Source organism: Ochotona princeps, chromosome 9 (assembly GCF_030435755.1).
Source record: "Ochotona princeps isolate mOchPri1 chromosome 9, mOchPri1.hap1, whole genome shotgun sequence".
Taxonomy (NCBI): Eukaryota; Metazoa; Chordata; class Mammalia; order Lagomorpha; family Ochotonidae; genus Ochotona; species Ochotona princeps.
The window spans coordinates 40,333,725-40,359,296 of NC_080840.1; the positions used below are offsets into that span (position 1 = coordinate 40,333,725).

The 25,572-nt window shown below is 37.0% G+C and overlaps 1 protein-coding gene across 1 annotated transcript in view; it reads right to left on the reverse strand.

The window, feature by feature from the left end:
- Window positions 1–25,572, reverse strand: part of PXDNL (peroxidasin like) — a 384,948-nt gene that overhangs the window by 183,622 nt on the left and 175,754 nt on the right. The window contains 1 exon segment of the mRNA XM_058668897.1: window positions 14,997–15,068. Coding sequence (XP_058524880.1) covers window positions 14,997–15,068 — 72 coding nt within the window.

Genomic DNA, 25,572 nt, shown 5'->3' on the forward strand with positions numbered 1-25,572 from the left:
ACAAGAAAAACCAAGGAATTGTCCCAAGGAGCACCTGACAGACAGATGCCTGGCTCTGGGGAATTGAAGAAAAGGATTTGATCAAGTAGGAGAGGTGCTTTACTAGCATGAGCTACCTCATAGAAGACTGATATCAAAGAAGGAATCAAGAAGACAAAACTGCAATGCATTAACAACAAAATGATTTTTATATACCAAGTTTCATCAATGTAAGAAAAATATCTATGAATATTTTAAAAGTAAAATTAAGGGAAATCAATTGATACTGCATTTGAATTTCAAATAAAAATACAAAGCCACAATGTTTCAATGTACTTACTTTAGAAATTTAAGCTGGGTTGTAAAAACATCAATATTGATTGTAGATATAATTACAAGAATATAATGATACTTTCTTAATCATTTCATTTATGAGCATAAGAAAAGAAACCAACTAGAAAAAAATTTAACTAAAATAACGAAAAACTTAGACAATGAAGATTAAAAACGATTGCTCTAAGAAGTTAAGTAGAAATGAATGAAAACTCAACCCATGTTTATCAAATATTTAATATTTTTAAGATATGGAAGCTAATCAGAAATGAATAGCCCCTATGAACAGCCATAGAAAACCAAACCCTAAAATTCAGATGTCATCTGAAGAGATAGCAAATAATCAAAACAATCTTGAGAAAGAAGAAAGTTGAAGATCTCACACTTTCCTGTTTCAAAACTTTTACAAATATAATAAAACAATGAATACAACCAATGGGATAAATAGAACAATGGAATGCTAGACCCAAAAATGAATCTTCACATATGGACCACAGTGTCAAAAATACACAATTGGGAGAGGCCCGGCGGCGTGGCCTAGGCTAAAGTTCAAGGCACCGGGATCCAACATGGGCGCCAGTTCTAAATCTGGCAGCTCCACTTTCCATCCAGATCCCTGCTTATGGCCTGGGAAAGCAGTCAAACACAGCCCAATGCTTTGGGACCCTGCACCCTCATGGGAGACCTGAAGGAGGTTCCTGGCTCCTGGTTCCGGATTGGCACAGCACCGGCCATTGCGCTCACTTAGGGAGTGAATCATCGGATGGAAGATCTTCCTCTCTATCTCTTCTCTTCTCTGTATATCTGACTTCGTAATGAAAATAAATAAATCTTTTTAAAAATGCACAATGGGGAAACTGAATATCCAAATGTAAAAGAAGTATGTTGAAACATTATCTTATCATATATAAAAGTGGATCAAATATCTACATGTAAACTCATGTTCTGAGTTTATATGTTGTATAATATTATTTAACATTTTTTCTTGATAACAGATTTAACTTATTAGGTTTTGTCCTGATGCTTTATTGATTTTCTTCAGATTCCCAAATTTAGAATGATAAATATGTGACCTTTGTGAACTTGATACTCATTTTTTAATATGGGACACAGAAAACAGATATGTATTCAACTTTTGAGTCTCAAAAAGCCCGTCTAGATTTGACTATGAAATGTTGCGGAACGCTTGCTGAGATAATGTGTTAGCTTCTTCACCCCACCTTTCAAGAGCAGATTAAGGGACCTGGGTAGCTGTTTTAATCAGCTCAAGCTGCCATACATGAATTTTAAAAACATATAATACTGTCCCCTAAGATTCAACAGTATACCTGCTATTAATCTTTTAGTTTTAAAGCACTATGTTTCACAGAAAACAAGGTTCTTTGAAGCAATGTCTATTTCTGCATCCTAGGCAACAAGAGTTATTATACACGGGCAGCATTTTATCGAACACATTCAAGTCTGAAAGGACCATGTCAAAAAGAAAAAAGAGTTTGCTTGGAGGGGCTCTCACTGGCTGTATTTGTGTCTTTGAGAATAAGCAACAATGTTGATGAAACTGTTTATAAAGCATACAATGTTTAAATCCCTGAATTCAGAGAGAATAGAAGAAAGCCGAAGGGCAAGGGAACAAACAGGAGGGGTGACCAGAGGAAGAGATCTCCTTTCAGAAGAGTGTTGGTTAATAAAAGCAATAAATGAGAAAATTAAACATTCATAATTACACAATACTTCATCAAATACCCTCAGGTAAATCTATTCCATGAATGCCAAAATTGTTGGTGAAATTTTGTGTATAGAAAAGGAATTATCTCTTGCATACTGCACATTATGTTATTACCACTTAGTAATTCCAGGAGGTTTGCTCTTGTTTCTTTAGGATTTTCTGGGTAAGCCATCATGTCTTCTACCAATAACGGTAGTTTCATTTCTTTTTTTAATGTTATTTCCAGAATTATTCAGATTTCCTGTACAGTAGTGACTAGAGAAGCGGAGCTGTCCTGGCCTTGTTTCTTATCTTCGTGGGATAGCATTACATTCCTCACTTTAAGTGTGGTGGATTGTGGTAGATGGCCTTTACAAAATCAAGAAACTTCTCTTTCTTCCTACTTTATTCAGAGTTGGGTATTGGATCTTGTCAAATATTTTTTAAAGATTTATTGTTATTATTTTTTTTTGGAAAGTCAGATATCCAGAGAAGATGAAAGAGAGGAAGATCTTCCACCTGATGATTCACTCCCCAAGCGCCCGCAATGGTTGGCACTGAGCCAATCTGAGGGCAGGAGCCAGGAGCCTCCCCTGGGTCTCCCATGAGGGTGGAGGGACCCAGAACTTTGGGCCTTTCTTGACTGCTTTCCCAGGCCACAATCAGGGAGCTGGATGGAAAGAGGGGCCATCGGGACTAGAACTGGCACCCACATGGGATCCCAGCATGTGCAAGGCGGGAACTTCAGCCATTAGGCTTCTGTACTGGGCCTTTCTCAAATTTTTTTTTATAACATTAGACACAAGCCTTACTTTTCTTCAATCTAGCTTGTAATACATTCCATTCATTGATTTAAAAAAAAATATTGAACCACTTCTGCATATTTGGGCACAAATTCTACCAGGCTGAAATGTTTAGTTCTTTTTATATGTTTCAGAAATTTATTAGCAAATGTTTTATTGTGGATACTGGTACAGAGTTATTGGTCTGTAACTTGTGTCTTATATGTTCGCCTGGCTTGGGTGGGAGGATAATGTTGGCCTCAGCACACGAATGGCGCTTCTGCCTCTGATTCTCTGGAAGAGAATGTTGAGAAGTGGTATCATTTTTCTTTAAACGTTTAGAATTCTCCTGTGAAATCATCCTAGGTCTGGTGCTTTCAGCTTTGAAAAGCCACTAATTATTGATGCAAAATATTGAAAAAGAATGGACCTATCTAGATGATTTGTATTCTTTTATGTGTGTGAGTTTGGTAGATTGTATCTCTCACAATATGAGTTACCAAATTCGTGAGCATAGGGTTGTTAATAATACTTGGTTGCCCTATGAATTTTTATTATTCATTGGGGATGGCTCAATGCCTTTGTTAATATTCAGAATCTATATTTTCTTTTTGTTGTTGTTCATGAGTTCCATTGGAATTTTATTAGCTTTATTAATCACTTTGACGAACCAGTATTTTAGCTTTCCAAATTTCTCTATTTTTTTTTACTTCTACTTACTTATTTACATTCTATTTTTCATTACACCTTTTATCTACTTGCTTTAGGTGGATGTTCCTCCAATTTTCTTATTTCTTAAAGGAAAAGCCTGGATAACTGATTTTATGCTTTTCTACTTTTCAAATATTTGCATTCAACATCATGAAAATCCGTGAAAGTACTGTGTATACTGCATTCCACACATTTACATAAATTGTGCTTTTGCTCTCATTCAACCCAAAAAGCTTTTATTTTTTTTCCCAGAGACATATTTTTTGATCAATGTGTTACCTTCAATGTTCTGTTTAATCCACAAACATTTGGGACTCTATTAGCTATTATTTAGTTGTTAATTTCTACTTTAATTCCTTTGTGGTTTGCAAATCCACTTCATGTAGGTTCTATTCTATATTTGTTGACATGTGTTTGTAGTCTACAAGATTGTTTATTGGGGTGAATACTTCATGTGTGCTTGAGAAACATGTAGCATTCTAAAAATCCCAATAGACTGCTGATCAATGGAGCTGTTTAATTCATCCTTGTTCACACTGATGTTCTTCCTGTTTTGTGAACCCATTATTGGTAGCTGCGTATTGATGTCTCCAATTGTAACAAAGGAATCATCTATTTCTTCTAGCAGTTCTATCTGCTTCATATATTTTGATTTTCTACTTGTAGATACATGTACATTAACTAATATGATGTATTTTGGAGAATGGACCCTGTCTTCATCTGTTTTTCTGGTTATAAAAACAAGCCAAGAAACAAACTCCCTGAGATTGGGTGATTTATTTAAAAGTCCAGGAATTTACTTCCTACAATCTTGGAAACCAGGAGCCCACATCTGGAATGGGCCTCATGTTCCATCATCCCATTGTGGGAAGCAAGACAAAAGCATGGGTGTGGATGGGGGAAAGAGACCAAACATAGCCTATTTTCAGGAACTGCCTGAATTAATCCCCTGGTTCAACAGGAATTAATGAATACCTATTAAGGCCTAATCAGGAAGGTAGAGCCTCTTAGACTCCCATCTTCCAATACTGCTGTTTTGGGGATTGAACGTACAACACCTGAAAGTTGGGGGATCTATGTGCATACTGTAGTAGAATATACATCATTATGCAATGCTCCACTTTATCCCTGGTTTCTTGTCCTAATGTCTTCTTTATTTGAAATTAACATAACCACTCTGGTTTTGATTTGTGTCAAAGAATGGTTGGATCTCTTTATTTTTAATACACTGTCAGTGTCTGTATTTCAGGGTTTGTAAGTCATTCACAGTAAAGTTTTCCTTTAAGAATATATTTAGTGACTGCCTTAAGACTGGCAATAATTTAAAACTGGATCACTTTTTGGGTAATGATGTTATCTTACGGGCCCAGTGGAGTGGCCTAGCAGCTAAAGTCCTCGCCTTGAACGCCCCGGGATCCCACATGGGCACCGGTTCTAATCCCATATCGGTGCCAGTTCTAATCCAGCTCCCTGCTTGTGGCCTGGGAAAGCAGTCGAGGACGGCCCAATGCCTTGGGATCCTGCACCCCCGTGGGAGACCTGGAAGAGGTTCCTGGTTCCTGGCTTCAGATTGACTCAATTCTAGCCGTTGTGGTCACTTGGGAAGTGAACCATCTGATGGAAGATCTTCCTCTCTGTCTCTCCTCCTGTATATCTGTATATCTGACTTTGTAATAAAATAAATAAATCTTTAAAAAAAATGATGTTATCTTACAGCTGAATATTTAAAATATGTTCCTCCTCTGGCTTGTAAAAATGACAGCTTATTCATAAGATACCAAATTATTTTTTAATTTTATTTTAAACAAACTCATATTTTTTGCATTAATAAAGAATAGAAACAATAGCAGTAGGTTGTGGGTTAAACCTGTCATATATCTGAGTGCCAGTTCAAGGCACAGATACTTCATTGTAATCCTACTTCCTGCTGACACACTTTGAAAGTCAGCAGTTGATTCAAATACTTCAGTCTCTTTCAGCCATGTAGGTGACAAAAGTGGAATTCCTGGCTCTGGGACACTGCCTGGCCCTCCACTGGCTTTTGTAGCTACCTGATGAGTGAAACAGTGAATGTAAAATCTCTCACTGTCCCTGCCCACCTCCCACCCTTTCTGCCTTTCAGTAAACATAAACAAATATAACTTTAAAGGAAAAAGGGTGAAGCAGTGGGAGGCATTTGATACAGCCAGTTAAGCAGCCATTGAGAATCCTACATTATGTATTAGCATGGTTGGCTTCCAGTCCTGACTCCACTCTCAATTCCTTCTTCCTGCTAAGGTACATTGCGACATGTGGGTGATGGACACAAGGCATGTTCCCTGCCTTCCATTCAATAGTGTTGCGATGGACAAAATTTGGGCTGAAGCTATTTCTGTTCTCATTGAACTTATAGAGAAGCTGATGTCTATCCTATACCTTACCTAATATTCTGCATTATTTAAGAAGGTGTTAATTCATTATTTTCCATAAACCCTAAACAATAAGAGAAAATGAAAACTAAAATTATATCACCACTTACACTGCTTGATCATTATGCAAATACCCCATTTTTGAGGTCTAGAAAACTTGCCCGACAATTTAATAGTGAAACAAAATTCTGTTAATCAATGTGTATTAATCATTCCAGAAATATTTTCACTTGATATTACTGTGTGACCTTCTAATAACAAATTTATTTTAGTTCTACATTTGGACATTTATGTAAAAAATGGTGAACCTTCACTTAAGTTTCACCAATATACAAAATATAAACTCTAGTTTAATCATAAAATTAAATATAAACTGTAGACCCATTAAATATTTTACAAAAAAACATCAGGGGCAAGCTTTCTGAAGCTGTGGTCAGGAAACTAGGCCTAGGCTTGACAACAAAGGCTTGATGAACTGGATTTATTAAAATGAAACTATTTTCCTTCCAGATATTCTGTTAGGGAAATGAAAAACAAACTGGGACAAAATATTCAAAAATAAAATATCTGACAAAGGGCAAAACTCTTCAATATGTAGATTCTCAAAAATTACAATATTAAAAAAAAACCCTCAATCTGTTTAGAAAATAGATAGAATGCCCTCACAGACACAAACAGAAAAGGAAACACAGATGGCAAATAAGTACATGGAAGATATTCAACACCATTTAAATTTAAACCATGGGAGATATTACTATGCATGTATCTGAATGACTAAAATAAAAATATATTGACTTTGAAAAATATTGGCAAAGAGCAACAAAAACTTGTGAGAATATAAATTGCTACCGGTTGGAATACTGAATGATACCACAACCCAACAAAAACAACTTGGCAATTTCCTTAAAGACTAAATGTGCAACTACCACATAATTCAGCTATTACAAATCTGGGTAATTTTCCCAAAAACAAAAATTATGTTCATGCAAAAATTTGCATGCATTGTTTTTACCCCTAATAGCCAGGAACTGGAAATAATACAGAGTTTCAATAGGTGAATGGGTAAACAAACTGTGGCATATGTCTATCATGGAATACCACTTGGAAAGGTAATAAACTATTTTTATGACACAATTTAGATGAGTCTCCACAAAATTAAACTTAGTGAAAAAAAAATCAAAGAGTTATATGGAAACAATTTCCACTTATGCAACAGTAGTAAAATCATAAAATTATGGCAGTGAAAAATAACTTAGTGGTTGCCTGTGTTTAAAAAGAGGTTAGGACTGAGAGAAGTGGCAATGGCCATAAAAGATCAACATGAATGATTTTCAGCAACAGTAATATCTTTGACTATGTCAGTGCTAATATCTTAATCATACACTTTACTATAGCTTTGCTTTATTTACCATTTATTAAAGCTGAATAAAAAGTTGATTATATATTTCTGTGTAATATACCTCTGCTAAAAAATGGAATGAATAAATGATGGAAGTCATCACTCTGGTAACATTAACTGCTGTTTTCTGGAATCTACCAAAATCAATTCAAGTTTTTTTTATTTACTTACAAATCTAATTTTTCCACACATCTGCATATTAAACTTTTGCATACAGTGGTCTTCCAAATTGCAGAGTATATGATTTAAATAAAGATAATTTCTATTGTCAATTATTTAAGACTTCTTAGTAGCAGTGACTGTAGTAGATATTGCCTGGAAGAAACATTCACTGATAATATTTTTATCTCAAGTAAGCTTTTTGATCGCAGAAGAGAATATAACAGCTATGACAAAATAAGAACTGAAATCATAGAAAGACAGAAAATAACAAATTATATTTAAATACGAAGAGCACTTCTGACTGGAGAAATATTCTGTGAGTTCCCTGGAGGATATGGATTGCTGGCCGTTGATGAAACAGATTCATAATAAACGGCAAAACCAGGGACATTCTTTTGCATAATTAGGAAGTATATCACCCAAAGCATGCTCAATCCACTCCTTCCTCCCTTTTCTCAAACTCACAAGGGGGTCTTTCACTAGGGGCCTTTCGCTGGTGAGTAAAGGACAGGCAGATGTGGTTGGTTTGGAGAATGTGATCTTAAGTGAAATGAAATCAAAGAAAGGCAGAAAGGGTGAGGGAACTCTCCAGAGAACAAGATTTCCTCTTGCCTTGGTCATTTTGGCTAAGGCAGCAGCACTGATGACCACATTCATCTGTCAGGTTGAGCTTGTGTCACCAGATGGCTTCATCAATGCACATGCACAAGGAAAAAAAATGAAATGAGTTATCTCTGTGGGAAATTCATAAAAGCTTCAATCAGACATCAAAGTGTCTGAATAAAAAGCATTCATGTTCAACAAGAATATTAGCATGTATTTTCTTTTCCAATGGTGTCTTTGTTCGGCATTTATATTAGGGTAATATCGATTCACTAAAATGAGAGAGAGAATATGCCCTTTTCCGAGCTTTTTTAACGGGTTTCAAAAAGATTGATATTAGTTCTTTAAATGTTTGAAAAGCCATTAGATGAAATGTTTTCTCTGATTAAAGCTTTTATTGCTGATTCAATTTCATTACTCATTAGTTTCTTCATAGTTTCTACTTCTTCCTCATTCAGTCTTAGTAGATTGTATCTTTCTAGATATTCATCCACTTCTTCAATACTATCCAATTCGGGGGTGAATAATTACTTGTTTATAGTAGCCTGTTGTGATGCTGTATGTCTCTGTGGTAGTGGTAGTTATGTTTACTCTTTTCAGGCTTCCTGCACTTCATTCTGTATATCACTGATTCTCAACACATGGTGCATTATAGTTACCCACAAAATGTTAAGCTCAAAAGAAAAATTATTTCCCACCTTCTATGTAAGTCTACAGAGTCTGAAAGAATAAGAATCATATCTTTTTTGTTCATTACAACATAGCAAGGATCTAATATATTACCATCAAGGAAAATCCCTTCTACTCAATTATTGGATGTATGGATAGATGGATGGATGGATGGATGCACAGACGAACACAGAGAAAGATGAATGGATAGACAAATGATAAATGAATGAATTCTCAGATTATAGGAGGAGTTGAGAGTTGCACAGATAAACCAATGGATAAAAAATAAACTTCCTAGTCAAAATATTTTAGCAAGTATAGGCATTTTGGTATAGCATTTAAGATATCCCTACATTTTGTAGCCAAGTGCAGGATTTGAGCCCTGGATCTGTTTCCTGTTACAGCTTCCTGTTGATGCTCCAGGAAGCAGCAGGTAGTAGTAGTTGTGGCTCAAGTAGTAGGTTCTGAGTTACCCACATGAAGTTTTGGAATCAGTTCCTGGCTGTGCTTCAGCCTGTGCTAGCCCCAGATATCAAAGGCACTTTAGATTTGGAAGGTGAATCTATGGCTGAAAAATCTCTTTCTCTCTCTCTCTCTCTCTCTCTCTCTCTCTCTCTCTCCCACTCGTCACCCTACATAAAAACATAAATCAAATAAATCTATAAAATTCAAAATGCATGCTGGCAATATGATTATCTGTCAACACTACAGATCAGTATTATAAATAACATCATATTTCATTTTCACATGGAGAAAAATGTTGCAAGGATCGGGTGAAACATCAGACATTGTGTATAGAGACTGAATGAGCCAAAGAGAGGATTTCTCAGGGGACATTACATTGACCCCTCAGTGTGAGCCATAAAGTAGATATGCTCAAGACGATTCTCCAAAGTGCCAAAGACATCACAAAGTGGAATCTAGTATTTAGAGTTAGCAGAATCTACTTCCTCCCAAAAGCAATGTAGAGCCAAGCAAGGGTTCTAAAAAGAGTAGCACAGTTGAGTCTTCGTTTGGCAAAGCTGTCTAACTATTCCTCAGTGATTCAGATGGGGAAACACTTGGACAGAAAATTTAGGTTTTGTAATCATAAGGGGTTTGAATAACAAGGATTAAAATCACACAGTAGGGAAGGGTAAGAGATCCAGATATGAATGCCATTAATGTAAAATCTATGAGAATTGATTACTAACTAGAAGCAATGGGAAAAGAAGTATAATGAGCTCAATGCAAGTTTTAGATGTTTAGTTTGGATGATTGTATAAGTCTGACATCATTTTCCCAAACAAGAACTTAGCTTGAAAGAAAAACAAGGAGAAGTTTGGAGAGATAATGACAATGAATTAAATTTGTCATGTTAAAATTGAATTCCTGTGGGACATGTCAGTGGAAATATTGAGTAAAGCAATCTCGTGTGTGTGCACTTGGAAACATTAAAGAAATTTGGGCTAGAAATAAATATCTGAGAGCCAGATGCATCTAGATAATGACTACTTCCATGGAGACAGATATGTTCAACCAGAGAGATATGCAAAGTATGAAAAAGAACAAAATGTAGGAAAGAGATATGCCTGAAGTAATTTATGAAGTGAACACAAGAAAGTAAATCAACAGATTACCAGTAACATCAAAGTGACCAAGATCATGAGCCAGTCAACAAGGGAAACCATAACACGCAATTAAATATGGTACAGAAGTGAATGGTTTTAATGTTTAGCTGGAGTGGCCTTTGTAAAAAAAAAAAAAAGACTGTAAGTAGAGTGGTAGGAAGTAGGATTTTCTTGGAGTGAGTAGAGGCACATAAAAGGTAGATAACATTAAGTCAAACAATTTGAAACACAAATTCTGCACCATTTGGGTTTTGTTAACCTCAGTATATTTTTGTCATGCTGCATTCCAAGCCTGTCATCCAGTCATTGAAACATACTTGCTAGTGCCCCACAAATAAAAACTGTTCCTGCCTTTTTTCATAATCTTCCTTACAAAATAAGCAAAAGCTTTACTCTTTCCATCAAGTGTAACCTGTGCACCACCCTATATCTCCAAGAACATACATGAACTCCCCTCCCCATGAGCTACTTAGCAATTGCAGAAGTACCTGGAGAATAAGGTAGGCTGCATGTACAACCTGCATGTCAACTCTTAGTACCCTTAGTCCTACATGCTTGTGGTAGATTAAAATACATCCACAATATAACCTTCTTTCTTTTAAAAATTGTTCATTTTTATTGGAAAGGCAGAAGTACAGAGAGGAGTAGAGACAGAGAAAGATGTTCTGTCTGTTGGTTAAATCCTCAAGTGGCCACAATGGCCAAAGCTAAGCTAATCTAAAACCAGGAGCCAGGAGCCTCCCCAGGTCTCCTAGATGGGTACAGGGTCTCAAGGCTTTGGGCCATCCTCTACTGTTTTTCCAAACCACAATCAGGGAGCTGAATGGGAAGTGGAACCTCCAGGACATGAACCAGCACACATATGGTCTCCCAGCACACGCAAGGCAAGGATTCAGCCACTAGGCTATCGCAGTGGGCCCTATCCTCCTTTCTTGACTCACTACCTTTGTTGTTGAATCTACCAAAGGGCTCCAACACTTGAATCAGATTTTGGCCAAGTGGCTGCATTGGCTAAATAAGGCACTAGGAAATATGATACAAACAAGCCTTGAAAAGCCCTCATCCTTGGTTACCCTAGGATAAGATCATAGCATAAGCAAACACAATCTGTTGACTAAAGACAGACAGATCACATAGAGAAGACAGGCTTCTCAGCTGATGCTAATTAACTGCCAGGTATGTGATGGAACTCACCCTAAATCAGCAGATTTGAACCAGCCTGGACCAAAAGAACAAATATCCACCAACATTTCAATCATAAGAAATAACAACACTTTATTTTTTAAGTCACTAAGCTCCACAGTAATTCATTATATTGCAGAAGTTTAGCTGAGAGTGTGTACTGGTAATGACACAGAAATTTCACTCATTTTGTAAGATTCTCATTAAACCTCAGGATTGAAAATATCTAGACTTCAAAAGTGTTCCTCTAGCTTACACTTTCAAAGGTCAGATTTTCAATGGCATCTCCTAGCCCAGTAGGATATTTTATGCATGCACAGAGAAAAACAATAGGACAAACTCCCAATAGATCCAAAGAGGCTTGAGAAAAAAAAAGGAAAAAACTAAAAGTAAGCACACAGTAGCAAGTAACATATTCAGCCAACAATAATTAAATGAGATTGTTCAGAGGAAACAAAGCACAGTAGCAGGGATTCATGAGGACAAACAAGTCCAGCGCTGGAATAGAAGGAATCAGAAGCTGTAATTCAAAGAACAAATTAAAATTAGGACACTGGAACCACAGCCGGAAACAGAATCTCAGATTCAACTGTGGAATAAATTTTTCTCTTTAAATTTTAGTGAATTGGGCCCGGCGCAATGGAATAGTGGTTAAGGTCCTCGCCTTGCATACCGGGATCCTGTATGGACGCCAGTTCTAATCCTGGCGGCCCCGCTTCAAATCCAGCTCCCTGCCTGTGGCCTGGAAAAGCAGTCAAGGACGGCCCAAAGCTTTGAGACCCTGCACCGTGTGGGAGACCTGGAAGAGGCTCCTGGCTTCAGATCGGCTCAGCTCTAGTCGTTAAGGCAGCTTGGGGAGTGAATCATTGGACGGAAGATGTTCCTCTCTGTCTCTCCTCTCTGCATATCCGCTTTTCTAATAAAATTAAAAAATAAATCTTAAAAAAAATTTTAGTGACTAATACCCAGTTTATATCAAGTATGCAGATATGCAGCATGTTTTTACTCCCCAGGACAATTTTTTAAATGAGTTCAGTTATTAATGCCCAGGAGTAAAAGACAGTTGTCAATTTTTGTATCATGATTGGTATCCATAAATGCCCATAAATAGCAGGATCATCAATTGGATGCCAAGATATTTCTGAATAAGTAAGTTTTATTTTAGAGTTTATCATTGGATTAACTTAACCTTGGTTAAAAATAATGAATGCCAAAAATGCTTTGGTCTATTAAACCAAAAAAGTAACATTTTACTCTAAATTCTCCCTGGCATTTTAACCCCCAAATTCAGCTAACCTTAGATGAACCACCATTCCCAGCATATCCTCAAACCATTGTAATTTTTTTTTCTTTAGGATCTGAAAGCAAAATTTGTCCCAAGACATTTCAATTTCTTTTTGCCCAAGGGAACCAAAGATACACTTTGAACCAAAATGCATTGGAATTTCAGATGCATTCAGATATGACTTTCATCTTGGAGAAAAAGATCACTATCCTTGATGTTTGTCATTGCAAAGCTGCAATTATGTGGCATATTTAGTCTCTTAAAAATTATTCTCCTGCATATCCAAGCACTGTAACTACTTCATGTAACATAAGCACTTAAAATCTGTGGGAAAAGCACACTATAAATAATGAATATGCATGTCACCTAAAAAGCAGAGGCACTTAACAGCATCTTTCCTCTTTCCTAGGAATAATTAATTCACCAAGATCCAAGATGACTGAATAGAGGGCCCTGTACTGATGTGTATCACAGAGAGGATTAGAAAAGTAAAGAAAAGTACCACCTGTACAAGAGATTGCCAAAGAGATTTCAGCAAAGAAATGATAAGGAATATTACAAAGATTCAAAAAGGCTGCACAGAGAGAGGAACAAGGCACATCGCAGCCTCTACTCCAGCCTTCTGTCTGGGGAGGACACTAGCTTGCCAGCAAAAAGTCAGCAGAAATTTCTTTGACCCCTCTCATCAGCGTAGATTAAAAAGTCATTACTGGAAGAGATTTCCAAAGTCGTCATTGGCTTCAAAGTCTGGTCTAGGGATTTGACTGGGTACAGAGTGATTGTTTTGCTCCAATAAAACAAGCCCATATCACCTCTTCCCATAACTCCATTCCGTACTAGGGGATAGCGAGAAATCCCACTGGCATCAGAAAGCCCCAGAACCAGGTTATTTCATTTGGCAGAAAGCATGATCCCCTTCATTCCACAGCTGTGAGATTGCTTTACACAAGCTCAAGAGATGTGTATGCTCATTCCATGTGATGAGGGAAAGAAGCTCCTCTCTGCTTCCTGAGCTCAGCACAGGAGGCTGATGCACAAGTCCAGAGAACCAAAGATGAAGCAGTTCCCTTCTGTGACTCCAAGTCGTCAGGACACAAGGATTAAAGGGATACTTCTATTGTCCTACTATATATGTGAGTAGGAATATGAATATTATTTGGCCATATGTGGAAGATAGCCTCAACATGAACACAGAGAACTTAAGGTCCAGGTCATAAAAAGCTGGGAGGCTTTCTGTGTTAGGCTGGATCATCTCAGTTGAATATAAGGAGCTACATATAAGACTCTTGGGACAGATTGTAACAGGAATCTGATTGGTTCAGGAAGAGGCTATGGTTGTGTAGATTAGATCAGAGCAAAAGTTTAAGATGACATCATTTTTGAAAGAGATAACTTTTTAAAACAGAATACTTAATGAATTCACAAGTGAAAATGTTTGGTAAAGATATGGCTTCCCTCCTTAAGGTTCTGTTCAAAAAATTTCAGCATTCACTCCTGTTAGGTTGTTGCAATTTCTTTTTGCAGCCTTTCACTTAACCCTCCGGACATTTAGTTATCCTCATGAATTGTTTTCTTCATCAAACCAGACTTAAAATACCTGTATTATATATACCAATAATATATCAATAGCATAACTTTTGTCAATGTCGTATTTGTGAGTTAATTTGTCCAATATTTGTACCTTCCCCAGGTTCATTAGAGTTCCTAATTCTAATGTGTTCAGTGGTTTTCCAAGGTCTTGAATAGTTCAGTTACTGACACAAAGCTTCTTTTCAATATATGGAATTTGTTCAGTGGTTTTCCAAGGTCTTGAATAGTTCAGTTACTGACACGAAGCTTCTTTTCAATATATGGAATTTGTTGAAAATGATGAATCTTTAGATTTGTATATAAAATATCAGGCAAATTTATTTGGTTTTTTTCTTTCTCTAGTTTATAATTTCTGTGGAAAGATTGGGGAACAGAAATGTGCTTAATATTTACATGCTTTCAGATACACAATCTAAAAATAATAATTTACTACACTTGGAAATGTTCATGTATGAGTTTTGTGTAATGATAAACAGTGTTTCTCAAGAAAGTGAAAAATTGCATCAGTCAAAGCAAACAAAATGGAAAAAATAATCTGTCAACATCATAAGCCATTGTTCATTTTTCTTATTACTTACAGATATAGTAGGTTTTCAAGTCCTTCAAAAGCATTTCTGGAAATCTTTCTAATTTGATTGTTGTTCAAGAGACTGAAAAAAAGCAAGCAACAATTGCAAAATGAAAAACAGATGCTGTAAAAAATTATAACAACATTGCTAAATGAAGTGTTTTATAGAACAGAAAAATATTTAGTGACAAAGGATTCTACATTTAGAAATTTATAATTTTCCATTTGGAAAAGCTATATTAATACATTAGCTTGTTACAAAACACTCTTGAAGAGTAATTTATATTTCTTCAATCACCCCCAAACTGCTCTAAAAGAACACTTTACAGACCACAGTTAAGACTTCTTTTCTAAAGTATATCATCTAAAATGAAAATGATCAGCATAGTCATTATTACAAATGAATAGCTTCCTAAACAAACAGATGGAGAGTTTTGAACACTCCAGTTTAAACATTTTCCTTCAAACAATAAATATCACAGCTATTGGCCTACAATAGACTTTCATTGTTTATTTGTTGAATTGTCAAACTGAGAATCAATTATACCATAAGATGTGCGGCTCTTATCACAGTACTATCAAATAGTCCAAATATGACTTCTAAAAAAAACACAGGGAGAAATAACAGATGGCACAAATAAATTGAATTTGAACAGTGAAATAAGTTATGGAAAATCAACTTTCAGAAATCTTAGAGGCTTTGCAGAGTACTCTGGCAAAGGAAAAGTAGAGTTTCTTTTCCTGATAAATATACATAAAATTTCTTTGAAATTTACATTATTATGACAAGTGGAAATGCATGAGCAAAATCTGCTAATTGGACTGGCATGCATGCTTCTGAAATATTCTCAATATCTCAAATCCCAACAGCTCTTGGAAGCCCATGATCAGACTCAAATGCTGCAGGATTCATTCATAGGATGTTGTAAACTGTTTTGTGCTTTCTTTTCGTCTTGTATTACTGATTAGGAAAACAGAGGTATTTGGGCCAAGGGAGCAGGTGGTAACTTTGGTCATTATACATAATTTCCCACACAGCCTTGTCTCTTTCTAAGCCTTTCATAGGCTTCACTGAGAAATTCCCCGAAGTACGTCTGAAACCACTGTCTGCCTTCCAAGCAATGCTACCCAAGCCACTCCTACCATGTGTAGCCATGCAGTATTCACTTCATTGCAGATCAGAGCATTCCACCTGCAGCACACAGTAGAGTTGGTGCTATACAGAAACAAAGCCAATTTTCATGGATTCTTCTTGGCTCCACTGCATGATGCTGTAAACTTTATAGTCCACCATGTGTTCAAGGAATTTTCAAACTGCCTGAAAGCAATCTGGCTGTTCAATGTATAGTTACTACCTCACACGTACTGTCTTCAGAAAATTTGTCCTTTGGTTACTCTATCTCTTTACTTTTCTCATTGTTGCTGTACTTCCTTTAGGTCATGCAAATATTTTCACTTACAGAGTTGATTATTGTGCCTCTAACAATTAAGTATAAGAACAACTATAATTGTGGAAATGGACTAAGAAGATGAAGTAATTTTGATGCCATTTTTAAAATCCACACATAGCTTTTTCATAATATGCAATTCTATGAACTTTTGAGATCCCTTATTTATTGTTACAAGATGTGATGTATGTATAAGATGTAGAACTTATGGGTAAATATCTCCAAATTCCTTTGGACCACAGGAACCAATTTGAGTCATCGTTATCTTAATTCTCCAACAACAGAGTGCCAACAACAGAGACACTCACTCATTTGAAACAGAAAGAAATGAAAGATTATTGCTTCTTGGCCTTTTGGCTAAGATCAAGTGCAGACTTGCATAACTGACTCAAAACCACAGGTTGGGAACAGTCACTACATATCATGATTTTTCTACAGTATGTAAAACGCTTCTGTATATTCTTATATAGTTATCTACATTTCAGCAAATACAAAACTTACAAAAATTACACTGGAGTTGTCTTTGTGATTTTGCTTTTACATTATAATTCAGCACAAATGCAAGTAAACTGATATACAATGTCAAACAATTTTACTCATAGGTTTTCTTTGAAACATTTGTTGATGACAAGAAACAAAGGGATTAAAATAGTTGACCATTGAATGTATTTTCAAATCACAAATACATATTTCTTGCTAAAATTATTCTACACATCACATTTTTCGTCAAGTACCCTTATGAAAGTTTTAATGGTAAGCAACTTTTACTAGAAATACTTTGGTTAAATAATTATGGAAACTGTCATCTATATTAATTTTGTCTTATTTTTCATAAATAAATGCATTCAAATTTTGTGAATCAGATTGTTGAAACTGAGGGCATAAGAATACCTAATACAAATTTTACCTAAAATCCACACAAGTTTTTGGAAATCTGAAGGTGTGGCATATCCTAATATTGCCTCTGATACATAAGAGCACACAGTGACAAATAAATTTTCCAAGCAGAAAAATATTATGCTATTATTAAATAAATAGAAGAAATTATATGGCAGTATTGTGGCACAGCTGATTAAGCTTTAGCCTGCAATGCCAGCATCCAATATCAGAGCTTAGGTTCAACTCCCAGGCTACACCACTTCCCATCTAATTCCCTGTTGATACGCCTGGGAGGGCAACAAAAGAGATCTAGGTGCTTGAGCCCATGTCACCCATGTGGGAGACGTCAACTGAGTTCCTGATCTTGTCCAGCCTTACCCACTGTGGCTATTTCAGTGATGAACTAGAGGATAGAAGTTCTCCTTATCTCTGTGTCTACTTTTCTCTCTGTCACTTCAACTTTTACATAAATAAAATAGAATCCTCTTTGAAAAGAAAAAAATTTCTAACCATGACCCCAGCACTTGCCACCTGATGCTGTGGCAAAGCCCACTCAGAGTTCACTTACTCCGGCTCGTGTACACACCGGTGGGTACAGTTGTCTATCCCAGCCTGGCTCTCCACCTAACCCAGTTTATGGGCAGGCCAACAGGTGTTAAAGTCCTGTCTGGCCTTGTCTGCCCCGGTCCTTTTTCTCATGCTCACCAGTGGAACAGTAGCCCAGCAGGAGAGCCCTCGAAGCCTCCTTACCCAGCTTATACTCCCCACCCTCCGCCTGGGTCTCATGTGCACTGGTAGGTGCTGCAGCCTCATATTATACAGATGTGTGCTACATGGTTCAGATTGTTTGTTTAAAACCAACAAGTGGCTATTGGAAAAAATGAATGCTTCTGGCACACTTGCACATTTATCAAAGTATGAGTAAAATAGAGCTTTCCAAATGTCACACAAAACTTCAACTAGGAGAAATGCCAAGTATGAAAATGAATCATTCTATCTATACTTCAATATAAATTGAATCATTTAAAAATGTAGTTTAGATTTATTTATTCAAAAAGCAGTATAAGAATGTGTGTGAGAATGGGAAAGAGATTGCTCTTCCATCTACCAGTTCACTCCCTAAATGCTCACAATAGCAGGCACAGTCAGAGCTGGGCCAGGCTGACACCAGGACCCAGGAAGCACGCAAGTTTCACAGAAGCCAAAGAACTTGAGCCATACCTGCTTCCTGCATTAGCAAGAAGCTGAATTGGAAACGGAATAGCAGGGACTGAAACAGACACAAGGATATGAGATGTGAGTGTTCTAAGCAACAGCTTAACTCCTGCACCGGAAGTATTTCTGATTTTCTATTATTGACTTTTGAATACCAATGGTGCACACAAATATCTCTTTATGTTTCTTTAGTGTTTCTAGTGATTTCTCAGTTGAATATATCTCCATTTTGCAATCGTAGCCAATGCAGTCCATGCTATTTTGCCTCCTCCCTTCTCCCTTCCAAGTTATAATACATTTATATCTCACACATAATAGCACTAAATAATACAAAAGGACTGCATTTCTCATAATTTCTCAATGTAACAGAGCTGTTTTAAGAAATCTACACCAAAATCATAACATGATGAGTTTATTATTCAATTTCCAAAATCATGTTACTAGTATTTTAAAATTAACTTATAAATTTAGATTTCTAAGGAGTTTGAAATCTTTGTTATTTCAAGATGCCATTATAATCTTCAAGCCTTTAGAATTCTAATTTTGGATAACACATACACACACATTAACTATTGTACCATCTCCAGGTATTCACAACATTTTTCTTTTCTGAGCTGCATGGGAGCATGAGTATACTCATATCCATTTATGATCACTCCAAAGTTGAATTAATATAAACATATTAATAAGGTAGTTTGAATGTTTATTTCAAGACGATTTTGCAACCTGGGTATATTTTATATGTATGGTGTATGCCCATTTGGACAATCACAGAACAAGTACCCAATTGATGCAGTATAAGTGCAGTTCTGTTGCTTGCATGCAACACCCAAGACCCTGAAAACTCTGTTCTAACTGAAAAACACCATGCACCTCAAGAAGAACTCACCTCTCTCTCCATGCAGGTATTTTAGTATTTGTATCTGGGATTTTTTTTCCTCCTGATAAACCAAACTTAGATGTACAGAATATGCTTCTTAACTGAGCACTCCAGTGACAACGAATTTCATGGATGCAGAAGAGCACAGTTACGAGCATTTTTCTGAGTCTCTGCGATGATTGTCTACACACAAGCTCAAGGCTCTGCAGCTGCCCAGCACCCCAGATGACCTTTAAGGAGTAAACACTACTAGAAGTAACTCAGATGATTTTATTCTTCATGAGTCTCAAGCTTTCAACGATCACAACAAAGGTGACATACAGGAAATGCAGTTATTTTTGGTTCCTCGGTGAATTGTGTTCATTCATCATGACTCTCAAACCACTCTCCTACTACCAGCTGGGTTGCAGACTTGAGCTAAACAAAGTCAGCAGGAAATGGCAAACAAGGATGAGACATACCATAAGCATGGGTGTAAGGGAAAACATGTAGGAAAAAGTGGGTGAAAATGGGGGTCCTCAATGGAAACAGAGGAGCAAGAACTAGGTCTATAGTTTCTTAAAAAATACTCCTGGGTGTCTTCTCACTGCTATCAATGTCTTTTTTTATAGATAATTTTATTTATCTACTTATTTGAAAAAGCAGAGCAAGAGAGACAGAAGGAGAGAAGAGAAAGAGAATTCCTGTATGCTGGCTTATTCCCCTAAAAGGACGCAATGGCCAAAGGCTAGGCCAGACAGAAACCAAGTGGTGCAAACCCTAGTTATGTTTCCCACATGAGTAGGAAGGCCTATCTTCTGCACATTGGTATGGAGCTGGATCAGAAGTGGAGCAGCTGAGACTCAAGCCAACACTCTGATATGGGGTACCAGCATCCAATGTTACAGGTGGCTATTTAACTGTGCTACGATGTCTTTCTTTCATCTTGTTCATCTGGGGATTGAGAGAAGTTCTCAAACTCTTCTGTACAGAGAAAAGGTCTTGGTATCACTACAGTTGGGCAGTCACTGGCCCTTGGTCCCTTGGAGGTATAAGTGATTTTCCTGTTTTACTGTTTGTCATGCAGCATATTCTCAAACCCCTAGATTTCACTCATTTGGCACTGTTCACCCAAGGGGATCAATATCAAAGTCATATTTAATTGGTGTTCTTTAATAATCTCTCAATTATTCAACACTCAGTTCTAGCAACCAGGAATACTTTAAATTTAATCAAAGGAAAGGATAAAGACTGCACAAACTTATCCAACATTGCAGTTCCTTGCAGTGGTTGCCTTAGATACAAATTTTTACTGCTGCTCGCTGTGAGAAAAATCCCAACTTAACCAGTTCTGCTCTGTTCCCAGTCCCTGCCACCACTGCCAGACCAGACACACACCATGATACTGGTGCCACTGCATGAATTTTACACAGAATTAACTTGCTTGTAAGATCCTCACACATAATTATCACGGTTTATCTCCTGGACCCAGATGGAATACATTTTTAATAAATCGGGGTTATTGTTTTATTTATAGTAGCATAAACAAATATCATAAGTGAAATTTTAAAAATGAATTATTTTCTATTCTAATACTAGTAGTATTCAGCTCCAAGGACTTGTTATTAATAAATAGAACATCTCTATTTATATCAAAGTATTCCTGGAAGGCATTTAAGAGAGGAACTATTTTAGGTGTTCCTAAAGTGACTAGATGAAGAAAGATAAATTTATGCACTCATTTTCTTTTTCTGTGTAACAAGTTTCCATCAACTCAGTTTCTGTAAACAATTCTTACTCCTCTGTGTCCTTGGCTCACAAGGCAAGGCAGAGCTCCATTAGATCCTGTGCTAAGGGTCTTACAGGCTGGAATCAAGGTGCCACCCAGCAGAGTTCTCTCTGGAGCCCAGAGTCATCTTCCAAACCCACAGACATTGTTGTCAGGATTTAGGATATTGTAGTTGGAAGACTGAAGCCCTCAACTCACAGAGCCCACCTCTCTGCACAAACAGTTCACAGCCTGCTGTGTTTCAAATTTCAGCAGAATGGGAGCATGTGTGCACTACTCCCAACTTTAACTTTTCTGGTGAGACAAGGCCTATACAATAAAATCTCTTTAGATTAATTCAAAGTCCATGGATTAGTGACTAGCTTGCATATGGAAAATCTCTACCTATACCATGAGTGTAAATAATCACACTCACACTCAGTTGATACAAATAATACTATTGATATGATAAATAAGTATAAGTAAAAGTAAATAATGTGACTGATATTCCAGCGTATGCATGGATCCTGCCCACTGCCTGTGCCAAAGGAAAGGGACATTGCTGACGTAATTAGGATTAATCTTATCTTTTGTAAGATGTTTTGTAGCTATCTGGAAGGCAGAGTTAGAAAGAGAAAGATCCTCCACAAATGGTCACCATAGCCATGGCGGGGCCAGACTGCAGCCAGGAGCCTGGAACTTTACCTGTAGGTAGCAGAGGCCCAAATAGTCAGTCATCTTCTACTGCTTTCCCAGGTACACAGCAGGAAGTGGATCATAAGATATAAAGTCAGGACTCAAACTGGCACTCAAATGAAGGCCAGTATTTCAGGCTCTAGCTTAAGCTACTGTTCCTTGGTACCACCTCTGACGGACATTTGAGAATGTTCCTGTCACTGAGAGTTTTGGAGCTGGCAATTAAATCAGATTGCTTGCAATTATTCAGATATGCATTCAAATTATTAATAGTAACATATGTATGATATCACCTTATAAGACTTTTAAATATGCAAAAGTGGTATATTATTGAGGGATGTATACCACCTGTATTATACACATAAATAAATATATGGAAATTGAAAGAGCAATTTCAGCATAGCAGTTACTTTGATGGTGCAATAAAAGGACCCAATTTGGTTTGGTATAGATCAAAACCAAATCAACATTTGAGTGAGAGAAACAGGTAAACACCAAGTTTGGATGACAGTGGAGTATAAGGAGCATGTCCCGGAGAGGGACAGTGGTGACTCAGAGTTGTGAATGTCACTCATCCAAGGACATTTTCAATGTGCAGGTTAGAGGGATCCAGTTGGGAAGGATGAAGCTAGAGGAGCCAAACTAGACAAACCTCAAAAACCCTGCAATGTCCTGCCACAGATCTCATCCTGATTTAGAAACTATTGTGAACTCATTACAGCCCATTAACTAAAGGAATGAAGACACCAACAAACATAAACCTGAATGCAGGACTTGATGCGGTCCTGTTTCCATCAATTGGAGTAGATAGAGAAAGACAATGAAAGTTAAAGTTAGTCTGTCATGGACTGGTGACTATCATTATCTGTGGAAAGTTTCTTTACCTATGCATGAGTGTAAGATTGTCTGCTAAAGACTGTGTTTTCCCCGGACCCACACCTCCTTGCCCTGTGGCCTCTGACTTCAGTTGCTTCAGGAATGGGAGCAGTTGTGGAATACTGAAGAGGATGATGGGAGTGGGATGAGAGTGTCCCAGACTTGGAAAAGGCTAACTGCCTGCATTTCAATGTTGTGTTCCTCATTTCTCGCCAAACACTCTGCCAGTATCTCCAAAAAGTACAGTTGATATGTACTTCCACTAAAGACAGTAAAGCCTATTGCACATGGTGTTACAAACAGAATGCTATGTCCTCCAAAATTCCTCTGTTGAGATCCTCACCCGTAAAGTGAGGGTGTTAGGAGGTGGGGCTTTCGGGATGAGATAAGGTGATGCAGACAGGGTCCTCATGAATAACGTTAGTCCCTCAGAAAAGAGAGAGTCCTCGCCATTCCTAAATGTGAGATGACAAGTAGAAGTCAGACTCTGGAAGAAACCTTCATCAGCACCCAACCCTGCTGGAAGTTGATCTGGGAACTCCAGACTTGAACTGTGAAAACCACATTTCTGCTGTTTATGAGCCCCTAATCCCATGATAACTTATTGGAGTACTCAAAGGGAGTAAGGCACAAGTGATACTACATGATTTCTTTGTGATTTAATATGTCCAATAGTTTCTTAACAAAATCTTTTTTCAAGTGCCTGATTTGTGTATGATCTGTTCCTTGTGAGAACACAGGAAGCCAGACAGGGGAAGTAATGCAGTAATTAAGGGAAACATGACAAAAACCTTAACTAAAGTTGAAAATAGAAGAATAATTTAAAAGGTTTTTGACCTATAAAAATAATCGTAATTGTATGTAGCAGCAAAAGTGATTGTCTGTGGTTACTGCCAGCATTCCCAGAGGTTATGTTACAATTCTCCAAGTGAAAGATCATAGCCAGAAAGATTCAAAGGTGTTGAGAAGCATGGTCAACAGGTTATATTAGAACAGAACATACTTAAGGTGCTCATAAGCATCCATTGTAAACACAGGTTTTGTTCCCAGGACTGAAGTAGGTCTAAGAACACAGCTCTAGTAACCACCCATCTGCAGACAGAGTATGAAGACATGCGAATACATGAGATTGCACAAGATTCTAGAGTGACAAGAGTTGAAGGAGGACCAGATAAGACCCAGAGCTCAAAGAGCAGGGCAAGATCAAGTTTAATGCAAGGAAAAAAAGTGGCAAAGAGAATTTGAAATATGAGGCAGTCACTAGTATGGATACACCACCAAGTCCAATGAAAGAACTTGCTTGTGCACAATGAATCAGCAACTCCTCATGGATGGCTGACATGTTCTAACAATCACCTCGTCAGCACCTCCACCTCCCCTTTTTCTAATAGCTTCATGAAAAAAAGCACAATGTACACTTATTTTATTATGTATAGAGCATGTATTTGCTTGTTTGTCAATTCCACCTACTGAAATGCAAACTCTGTGACAGCAGAATCTCATTGATTTGCCTTATGCAGCATTACATCAAAGCAATCCACACAGATAATATTCACTGTTAAGTAAGCAAGGATAGAACTAGAAGATCACTACTATCCTTTAATAGAGTCCCAACAGTAATCCAAAATATCCCATTTCATGGTGATTGTGTCCCAATCTCCCGTCTTTCAGGCTAAGCAGGAGGAAATGGATTGATTCCCATGGCCTACCACATATACTGCCTGCCACCTGAGTGAACAGTTATGTTCAAATAGCCTGTCAAAGAACAAATACATCAAAAATTGCTTTCTTGGGGGCAGGCATCTAGCAATTAAGACACCTGCATCCCACATCAGAATAGATATGTTTGTTTCAATGCTCTGGATCTTGGCTAAAGCTTCCTGCTAACGCAGGTCTTTGGATAAAGACCTGGAGTTTAAAAATACACCCAAATTTCATCATGTCTTTAAAAATATTTTCTCTCAAAATTATAAAATCTAAAAGCAATAAACAGCAACATCAACTAATCTCTTATAATTTCTTTTATATTATTCCATTCATAATTTGTCATGTCACTTTACTATAGGTACTAATTCATCATAAATAGTAAGCATTAAATTTTCTTAGATAAGTTTTAGGGACTAAAGTGTGGGCACAGTTGGTTAAGCCACCTTCATAGGACACAAGCATGCCCATCAGCATGTCTAATGATGTCCCAGTTTTTCTGTCTGGTCCAACTCTCTGCTAATGCACTTGGGAAAGCATTAGAACAAGACCCAAGTTTGTGTGTCCTGCTACACACAGGGAAGACCAGGATGGAGTTTCTGGCTTACAGCTTCAGTCTGGTCCAGCCCTCATCAGTGTGGCCTTATGCAGAGGAAATCAGCAAAAGAAAGATTTCTGTCTCCCTCTTTCTGTCAATCTGCCTTTCAAACACAAAACAAGCTTTTTTAAAATAAAATGGGTTTTAGAATTTCCCGCATTTGTGTTGTATTACAAAATAGGTTTTATGAAAATAAGGGTGATCTGCCTGTATCTTATAAAGTATGATAGAGTAAAAGAATGTAAGAAATATATAAACGCATCCAAAAATATCATGTAGACATATGGTTCTTTGGAGAGCAAAATAATCTAGAAATATTTCAGCTTTTTGGTGAAAGATATTACTTTGGGATAGAAACAAAATGACATATGATGGGAGATATAAATTTCTCAACAAATGAGATTATAATTTTCTAAATTATGAATCATCTTCAAATAAAAACATTTAGTCTATTATTAGTTGTGCATTCCTTATTCCATTTTATTATTCAAGAAGCATAACATCCTGTTATGTTCCTAGAAATTCAAATACAGATTTCATGCC